The following is a 10,173-nucleotide window of genomic DNA, read 5'->3' on the forward strand; positions in this document are numbered from 1 at the left end:
TTTAGGTTTCTATACCAATTCTTTTTTTTTAGTTGGATCCTTATAAAATTAAACCAATTATTACTAAGGGGACTTAATTAAAAAAAAAATTTTAGCACAAAGACCTAATTAAAAAAAAAAAAATATAAGAACCTAATTGAAAATTTTACCAAACTATAGGAATCATCCGATTAATTAAACCAATAATAAAATACCTTGTCATAATTTAACACAGTACATTTAGAATGACTGAAATAACCTTACATACGAAGACTATTTACTTGAAAGGGAAGGAGGTGGAGTCGCGAGGTTTCAGCTGCAACGTTGGTACTTACTTGATGGCGGTTGGAGCATGAGTGTTGAGTATGCGGGAAGCAACCACTGTTAATGGAGTGAACTCGCTGAGTTGACTCAGTTGAGCTGAGCGAGTTCGTCATGGAGCAACACTGTTGTTACTGCTTCGACTGCCTCCAGCTTCGAATCAACTCCGATTTCTCCGACCAACTCTTGTTCAATTATGGCATTTCCTCTTCCCCTTTCCCTTTCGGTTCTTCCGCCGTCGTCCAAGTCTCTCTCACTCTCTCTCTCTCTGAGAAATTTCAGATCATTCTTTTGTTCATTTTTCTTAATCTCTCTTTTTTGTTTTCGGATAATCAGATTTCTGGTACAGCTGGCAGTGAAGCTTCATCCGGTCAATTTATATTGCAGTACACGCGCTCTCATCACAGCAATTGTTTCTCCAATTATGTGTACAATTCTTCTCTATTTCTGAATTTTAATTTTATTGTTTAAATGATGGCGGTTTTGTTTGTGATTTGTGATTTGCTATTATTGTTCTGTCTGCAGAAATGAGTATATTTTGGATAGTAATGAAGGAACTAGGAGTAGTGATCCTGATACTGGCACAAGCCAATGTGGTCCTAATGTGCAAAATGGTGGAATTTCTTCATCATCAGATGCTGAAACCAAAAGAGCATCTTCCATGAGCACAAGTTGTAGTCATTCCGGAAAGTTTTCTTGCTTCAGGATAATCACTTCACTGGCCCCCGGTGCCCGCGTGGAAGTTTCTTCATTTTCTACCATCCAAGAGGTTGCCACTGATTTCTTGTCTGGGTTAATGGAAGATCATGTGTTGGATTCACTTGATATCTGGATTGAAGGGAAAGCTTCAGGAAGGGACAGCACAAATTTCCTTAGCTTAATTGGCTTGCCATTTTTTCAGGAGGACACATTTCCCGGCTCCTTGAGGCATCCAAACATAGCCCCTGTCCTTGCATTTTTTAAATCATCTGATCATGTTAACATGGTGCTTCCAAAGACTCCATACAATCTCGAGAATATTCTGCATTTTAACCCCAGTGCCTTTAAATCTGACTGGCATAGAGGATTTCTTATATATCAGCTGCTCTCAGCTTTGGTATACCTTCATGGTCTAGGGGTTTCTCATGGCAACTTATGCCCATCCAATATCATGTTGACTGACTCATTATGGTCTTGGCTGAGATTATGGAATGAACCTACATTGGAATTTAATTCAACTTTACAAAAGAGTGAAGACGTTAATTCAAGCCCTGCAAAAATTAGTTGTTACAATAGTGGTTGCCATTCTAATGGTCTTTATGCTGATTTAAAGCTTTCACCGTCAATAGATTGGCATTCTAGCTTCCATCATTGGTGGAAAGGAGAGTTGAGTAATTTTGAGTATTTACTTATCTTAAACAGATTAGCAGGCAGAAGGTGGGGAGACCATACATTTCATCCAGTAATGCCTTGGGTAATTGATTTTAGCACCAAACCTGATGATAATTGTGATGCAGGATGGCGAGACTTGAGCAAGAGCAAATGGCGCTTAGCAAAAGGTGATGAACAGTTGGATTTCACCTATTCAACATCTGAAATACCTCATCATGTGTCAGATGAATGCCTCTCTGAACTGGCTGTGTGCAGTTATAAAGCAAGAAGGCTGCCTTTGAGGGTACTCCGAATGGCTGTTCGTTCAGTTTATGAACCTAACGAATATCCTTCCACAATGCAGAGGCTCTATCAATGGACCCCAGATGAGTGCATTCCAGAGTTCTACTGTGACGCCCAAATATTTAGGTCGATTCATGATGGAATGGCTGATTTGGCTGTACCTTCTTGGGCTGAGACTCCAGAGGATTTCATTAAATTGCATCGTTGGGCATTAGAAAGTAATATGGTTTCTTTTCAACTCCATCAATGGATAGATATAACCTTTGGGTACAAAATGTCTGGGCAAGCAGCTATTGCTGCAAAGAATGTTATGCTTCCTATATCAGAACCTACGATGCCAAGGTCAACGGGACGTCGTCAGCTCTTTACACGACCTCACCCCATTCGTCTTGCCACTCCAACTGCACGTCGTTATGCCACCAATAAATATGCTAAAGTTTGGAGCCAGGAAAATGAAATACTGCGAGAGACGACTCTCCTGTCTGATGCTGCCTATCTACAAGAACTAGAACAAGCATCTGCATTTTCTGAGCATGCTAGGCATTTGAATTCTTGTTATCAGTGTCCATTAAATCAAACACAGGGAGATCCAACAAAGCAGTCAATTAACGAAAGCATATGCAAATTATCTTTGCCTGACAGAAATTACATGCTGCCATATAAAATGAATCTGATTTCTTTGATTCAGCATATGAAGGAAGAAGATGACGGTTCGCCAGGATATCCAGACTATTTGCTTTGGAGGCAAAAATTGTCTTCCTCAAAAGTTAGCTCTGAAGATATTGCTAGGGACATTTTTTCTATTGGTTGTCTGTTAGCAGAACTTCATCTTTCTAGTCCCCTCTTTGATTCAACCTCATATGCGATGTACTTGGAAGATGGGACCTTACCAGGATCTCTTTGTGAACTACCTCCTTATGTTAGGTTACTTGTTGAAGCATGCATACAAAAGGATTGGACGAGGTATCTGTGTCTGCACACATGTACTGATATGCAATTGGATGCATGTGTTTGAGCTTGATTAGATGTTAACTTTTGTTAGTCATTGTCTCTGTCTTGCTGTTGATCTATTAATATTGTGCTATGCAGGAGGCCTTCAGCCAAATTTCTTCTGGAATCACCTTATTTTCCAAAGACAATAAAGTCCTCCTACACGTTTCTTGCCCCACTTCAGCTTGTTGCTAAGGATGAGACCCGCCTTCGTTATGCCACAAATCTTGCAAAGAAGGGAGCTCTCAGAGAAATGGGCTCATTAGCAGCTGAAATGTGCGCTACTTATTGCTTACCACTTGTAGTCAATACTGTGAATGATGCTGAAGCTGAATGGGCATATATACTACTGAAAGAATTTATGAAATGCTTAAAAGAAAAAGCAGTGAAGAAATTAATCTTGCCAACCATACAGAAGATTTTGCAGGCTAGTTCTGAAATTCATCTTCCGAATTTTATTAGTCTGGAGAATTATATTTTTCTGCTCCTTTGTAATCTCTGTGGACTTCTTATTTAGATGTCTTTTTTGCAGACAACAGGTCATCTACATTTAAAGGTTTCCCTTTTACAAGATTCATTTGTACGTGAAATATGGAACCGAGTTGGTAAACAAGTATACCTGGAAACTATTCACCCATTGGTTTTATCAAACTTGTATAATTCTCTGGATAAAAGTTCAGCTGCATCTGCCTCTGTCCTTCTAGTTGGTTCTAGTGAGGAGCTTGGAGTACCTATTACCATCCACCAGGTTAATTTGTTTTGCATCAATAGTCAAGACTATGCACTCCTTTATTAGTCTGTACGCACCCACCTCAGTTCAGTAATTATTGGTTCACTGACCTTTTTTTATGAATCAGACAATCTTGCCTCTTGTTTACTGTTTTGGTAAAGGACTTTGTGCTGATGGCATTGATGTGCTGGTCAGACTTGGTATTCGTAGTTAATTTGCCTTCATAGTTTCTATCTTTTCATACTGAGATCTTCAGTTTGTAAGCCTCTCTCATTTTTGGACTTCTCAGGTGGCCTTTTTGGAGAATCCTTTATTGTAAAACAGATGCTACCATTACTAAAAAATGTTGTTCGCTCGTTCATTGATATGTCAAGCATGAACAAGCCTGATCCTGTCCAGAGTTGGAGTGCTTTAGCACTTATTGATTGCATGATGACATTAGATGGCCTTTTACCTTTCTTGACAGAAGAGATTATTGTAAAGGAGCTGCTTGAAGTATGATTTTCGTTTCTGCAAAATGCTTTTAACTGCCAGAAAGTATTGTATAAACATTAATTATTGAATTTGATGTAAATACGCAGGACCAAAATTGTGTACTCATCAGGGTTCTTATGCAGAAACATATGGACATTGCCGTGCTTCAGGTTCTTCAAATTATCCATTGGTTTGTTTAATTCCATTACTCATTCCTTGGTTTAAATGGCTCTACACTTGTTATATCTTCCTTTCCAATTGGGACTTTTCACTATTTATACTGGATCATAATTCACAAGTCACCAAGGAATTACGGTTTTTACATTAGCATAATAGATTTTGTTATTGCATTGTTTATGGGAACGGTACAAATAGAGTTATGGTGTGAGGGATTGGAGTTTGTACCTTGGCTCATGGATGTTGTGATGGAGCATTGCATATAAAACAGACTTCTTTGCTCTAGGGAGACACTTCTTCCAAATTGTTTGTTTGCAATTCCCCTTAGTTGCATTTCAAATTCTTTCCTGATAATGTGTTGATTTCTGCTCCATTTCATTTCCAACATGCATCTCACCATTTGCTAATCACTTAGTTTTTAAATACTTGTACTTGCCTCCTGTTTCTCAGGTTGCTGCTACTACTCTCTTTGCAATATGTCAGCGAATTGGGGCAGATTTGACAGTATTGCATATTCTACCAAAGCTTAAAGAACTATTTGATGAGCTTGCTTTCCAGCAAATTTCTAAAGATTCAACTACTGTTACCAGAAATTTGAAGGTTGCCAAACTAAAAATTGTTGGGGACTTGCAAATTGAAAGCCGAATGGATCTAGTGTGAGTGACAAATCTGCTTTTTAGTCTTAAGATTTATTTTATGCTGGGGAAATTAATCTGCTGGCTATCTAGAGAAAGGAACTAGAAATCTAGCCTCTAGTTGAGGAGAAAGTAGAATAATATTTAAGGGAAGTTGAAGAGAAGCAAATCATGCAAGAGAAAACAAACATTTTTTTAGTCACATCATGGTTTATGTCAAACAAAATCCATAGTCGAGATCCCAAATAAAAGCAAAATTCATTGTTTAAAATGCTTAACTAAAACAAGTTGATAATAGCAGTCGGTAGATTTCTTGAATTTGGTCCTAGAGCGTCCTTGTGTATATTTACACTCACTACAACCATCAAGTGAACCATACTACCTCAATTTCTTTTACTCAATTGCAGTTCCATCTTGATGTGCCCCACCTGTCAGTCTGTCACAAGAGCAAGTAATTAACTCTCAATTCGAGAAACAATGAGCTTTTCTTATTGATAGAACATATTATTCGAAATACCAATAATGTTCTTCAGTCATAACTCAACCTCAGCCTAGGAGACAGCAGGTCTTCAAATTTGGCCTAGGCAGATCTTTCATTCCAGAGTCTCAAATACTATACTCAAGCACCTGAAACCATGAGAACTAATCTTTTTTCGTTTTGGGTTTATATGGCGTGTGCGCGCGCGCACACACACAAAAAATTAATTTTGTAAAGTGAAAGGATGGTTACAAATGGATCAAAAAGTTAAGGTGTCATCAAAAGTGCAATTAATTCCCACTGTAAATTTTATTCTTGTTTGCTTTTTACTTTGTTAAATTTTTATCGATGTACAATCTTTTGGTTCATTTGCAGGTTGGTTCTCTATCCTTCGTTTGCCTCTCTTCTTGGGATAGAGAAACTTCGTCAATGTTGTGCTACATGGTTACAACTTGAACAATTTCTTCTACGGCAGCATAATTGGAAGGTAAGTTTTCTACCTTTTCTTTCTCCCCATATAAGTTGATATATGTGTTTTTGTCGATGTGATGCTGTAACCTCGTATTCTTTCTTGTTTGCTTATTCTAAACTGGTCATTGTTCAGTGGGAATGTGCAGGGGAATCATCAAAAGGTAGTTCAGAAAATTTTATTGGTAGAAGATCCACATTTGGCCAGGGTTCCACCTCTGAATACACTCCGGCAAAGCTGTTGCTTAATGGCGTTGGATGGTCAATTCCACAATCCCAAGGAAGTAAAAGTGCTAAGAACTTGATTCCTCAGAGACAATATTTTAAACGCAGTCAGAGTCAAGTAGCAACGCAAGAAGACACACCATACCAATTTAACCAAGAACCCTGGTTTTGGTTCCCCAGCCCCGCCACCGTATGGGATGGACCTGAATTTCTCGGGCGGGTGGGGGTTCAAAAAGATGACCTTCCATGGAAGATCAGAGCATCTGTGATATACTCTATACGTGCAAATCATGGAGCAGTGAGGTCTCTAGCTGTTGATCAAGATGAAAGTACTGTTTTCACTGCAGGAATTGGTCAAGGGTATAAAGGAACTATTCAGAAGTGGGAACTAAGCCGAACTAACTGTCTTTCTGGCTATTATGGACATGAGGAGGTTTGGTTCTCCATATTTTTCTGAAAATGATACTGAGTATTAGTAACTAGTGTAATGAAATACGTCTAATTAATATATTGTTCTTCATATTTATTGTTTATCTCAAATTTTAGGTTGTGAACAATATTTGCATCTTATCATCTAGTGGAAGAGTGGCGTCTTGTGATGGAACAGTTCATATTTGGAATAGTCAAACAGGGAAGCAAATATCAGTATTTGAAGAGTCCCAAACAGATCCTGCCCATACTGCAAGTGATCTATCCGCTGCATCAAAAATTAACATTGACCAGGCAAACATGCTCAATTTGAATACACTGTCAAATGGAATATTGTCTAGTACATTTGATTCAAGCCTTTATACTTGCATGCATCTATTAGACGCGGCTGAAACACTTGCCGTTGGCACTGGAAATGGTTCACTCAGGTGAAATTAACTGTTACATACCATTTCAATTGCATATACATTAGAAAATATGTTGATGCACCCCAACTTCTGATTTATTTCCTCTACTTTACAGGTTTATTGATGTTGCTCGAGGCCAAAAGCTTCATATGTGGAGAGGAGAATCTAATGAATCTAGTTTCCCTTCTCTTATTTCTTCCATTTGTTCCTCTGGATCTGACAAGATGCATGCAGGTGGAATTTCCACTTTGCCATCTTTTATTGCAGCTGGACTAAGTTCTGGTCATTGTAAATTATTTGATGCAAAGAGTGGAAATGTCATTTCCTCTTGGCGAGCTCATGATGGATATGTAACAAAAGTATGTTCATTTTGATTATGTTCAAAATATTAGAGAACCCCCTATTTGATTTTGCACAATACTTCATCAATAACTTTATTTGAAGTTGGCAGCACCCGAGGATCACATGCTCATATCCAGCTCTCTTGACAGAACTTTAAGAGTCTGGGATTTAAGAATGTGAGTTATCACCTTCAATTCATTGCAGTCTTGTCATAAAGTTATCCCTTTCTTTCATTTATCTTGTCCGTCCACATATGGTGTTGCTCATCAATTTTATTAACTTTGCAGGAATTTGCCATCGCAGCCCATTATTTTCAGAGGTCCTTCAGATGGCATATCCAGTTTCGCCATATGGGGCCAAGATGTTATTTCGATTTCCCGGAATAGGATTGGCCTTCTCTCCTTGCCTAAATCTGCCAATGAAATAGTATGAATGCATATCTTTATTTTGCTTGTCTAGCAGCTTCTTTAGATGTCAAAACAATCCTGCTGTTTCTTGCTTTTGTTATATCATTCTTGCATTAGTCATATTATACTCTGCATTTATATTAAAGGTCTCTCCTTGCGAATTTTCATAATGATGATGCGTATGGTTTCCATGAATAACACAGGATGGACAGCATCATATCATTCCCCAGAAGCTCTATGTTTCAGATAACAATGGAATGAGGAGCTTGTCAGCATTATCAAGTATTAGTATACTTCCATTCTCTCGATTGTTTCTCATTGGGACAGAAGATGGTTATTTGAGAATCTGTTGTTAAATATGCTATTGATTTCCTTATCATTCATTGTACATCACTATGCTTTATGATTCATCCATGGCAAGCAAGTCCCGTTTACAGGTTTATCGAGAAACTAAACAGTAAAAAACTTTGTTGGTTGGTAGTTATAATTTAAAACTTTTCTTTTCAGATGTCGGAAAAGTCGGAGCCGCCCACTGCCTAAAAAGAATAATATTTTAAGATAGATGACACAGATTTAACAGCCCAGTGTAAACTTAGATTAATATTTTGAATAAAGTCAAAGATAACTAGATAGGTTCATTAGGTTCCGTTTACAAAATGCTGATATTTCATCCATCCAAGTACAAAGCAGCTAAGCAAAGACACGTCTTTGTTTTGCAAATGGTGGAACCAACTCTATCTATTTTTATATTAAGAATAAATGTCAAATTTACTCATATTATTTTTAAGACATATTTTTTCTTCTAATGTCATGTTAGTAATATCGTTTACTTGGTTTGGCAAAATTTTAGTCAATTATTATTTTTAAATCAGGAAAAAAAATTAAATATATAAAAAAATAAAAAACACCAATAATTAAAAATTAATAGTATCTAATCAAATTTGTAACCTACAAAAATATTAAATTTATATTCCTATATTTATTATATCTTACCGTTATAAACAATATAATAAATTTATAGCTTCCAATAATTAATTTCTATAAATAACTCATTAAATATAATAAACATCCATATTATAAATGTTATAATAATATTATTAATGATAATGAATTTTACATTACAAATATTTTAATTTTATAATATTTGACCTACTTATATAAGTCTCTTATCACTATTCTTTCAAATAACATCAAATTTAACACAAAAAATTTATTTTTGAACTACACAACATCTCAAACTTACTCAATAGAGCATCATTCTTTGGACAATATTACCAAATAAACAGACAATTGGTTTATCAAAATTTGCGTGGTTCGTCTATGGAAAACATTAACACCCACAAATAGAAATGATTATATTAGATGAAAATGAGACAACTACATTTGTAGCACATGTAATCAAACACCACAATATCCAACAATAAGATAATTCTATATACTTTTCATAGTATTTGACCTACTTATATAAGTCTCTTATCACTATTCTTTCAAATAACATCAAATTTATCACAAAAAAATTATTTTTGAACTACACAACATCTCAAATTTACTCAATGGAGCATCATTCTTTGGACAATATTACCAAATAAACAGACAATTAGTTTATCAAAATTTGCGTGGTTCGTTTATGAAAAATATTAACACCCACAAATGAAGAGGAGCCTCTTTGCTTAGAAATGATTATATTAGATGAAAATGAGACAACTACATTTGTGGCACATATAATCAAACACTACAATATCCAACAATAAGGTAACTCTATATACTTTTCATAATCCCATCTATCAAATTATTAGTTACTAACCCAATACTTATTTCAGATCAAAGTGTTACAACAATTTTTGTACCATTTGATGCCAAAGAAAAAATATTGTTGGACACAACTGCTTTAAATCTAATGACACTTCAGAAAAGTAATGACATTGAAGCACCACTCCAATTCAAAAATTTGTGCAACCTTATACTTATATTTGAAGTCAAAGTAAATGATTTTAATCTCAAAAAAGGTTGTCAACAATATACTATTACCAAGATATTTATTCCAACAAAAAATACTGAACTTCAACACCCATTAAAACAAATAAAACAGGTAATACTAAAAAAATCACTTATTCAAGTCATCATTTTTATTTCTAATTTAAATTATTCATTGATTATAGGAACCAACTTCGCCAACACTAATATCATCAGACGAAGATCACATACCCATCAAGAGATTAAGGAGAAAGAAAATCATACAAATTCAAGACATATCTTCGGAAAAGAAACATACATGTAAAGATAGAACAAACAACATAATAAAAAGTGCATACAACTCAACAATTCATAAAGAACATGTTTTCACAAGAACCTACGACAAAAAAAAGGCAACTCTAACAACAACCAATAAAAAAAAGAGAACGACGAGCACCACATAAGAATACTAAGTCAATCAACTAAAACAAATGAAAAAATCAAA

At 35.8% G+C, this 10,173-nt stretch overlaps 1 protein-coding gene across 4 annotated transcripts; it reads left to right on the forward strand.

Annotated features, from left to right (window-relative positions):
* Positions 1-262: 262 nt before the first annotated feature.
* LOC107617773 (protein serine/threonine kinase) lies at positions 263-8,157 on the forward strand. 4 transcript variants are annotated; one of them, XR_001615066.3, is made up of 16 exons: positions 263-546; positions 637-728; positions 826-2,916; positions 3,043-3,370; positions 3,476-3,691; positions 3,801-3,873; positions 3,963-4,168; positions 4,255-4,317; positions 4,775-4,980; positions 5,813-5,924; positions 6,042-6,563; positions 6,677-6,987; positions 7,082-7,325; positions 7,418-7,484; positions 7,596-7,734; positions 7,919-8,157. XR_001615066.3 is itself a non-coding variant. In XM_016319637.3 (16 exons), the coding sequence occupies exons 1-16, from the start codon at positions 415-417 to the stop codon at positions 8,069-8,071; spliced, it is 4,962 nt and encodes a 1,653-aa protein (XP_016175123.1). In that variant the 5' UTR covers positions 263-414; the 3' UTR covers positions 8,072-8,157. The 4 variants fall into 4 exon arrangements, 2 of the variants coding, with proteins under 2 accessions (XP_016175123.1, XP_088354534.1); XM_016319637.3 differs by having other exon boundaries at positions 7,411-7,484; XR_015899417.1 differs by having other exon boundaries at positions 278-728.
* The last annotated feature ends 2,016 nt before the right edge of the window (positions 8,158-10,173 follow it).

The sequence above is a fragment of the Arachis ipaensis genome, chromosome B9, assembly GCF_059453495.1.
Source record: "Arachis ipaensis isolate K30076 ecotype BB chromosome B9, ASM5945349v1, whole genome shotgun sequence".
NCBI classification, from domain to species: domain Eukaryota; kingdom Viridiplantae; phylum Streptophyta; class Magnoliopsida; order Fabales; family Fabaceae; genus Arachis; species Arachis ipaensis.

What these genes read in the sequence shown, in the direction of transcription:
- LOC107617773 (XM_088498408.1), top strand. Translation starts at nt 415, where the DNA reads ATGGAGCAACACTGTTGTTACTGCTTCGACTGCCTCCAGCTTCGAATC. An exon ending in TACGGCAGCATAATTGGAAG is followed by an intron (nt 5,925 to 6,041) that starts GTAAGTTTTCTA and finishes GTCATTGTTCAG; the next exon opens with TGGGAATGTGCAGGGGAATC. An exon ending in GCTATTATGGACATGAGGAG is followed by an intron (nt 6,564 to 6,676) that starts GTTTGGTTCTCC and finishes CTCAAATTTTAG; the next exon opens with GTTGTGAACAATATTTGCAT.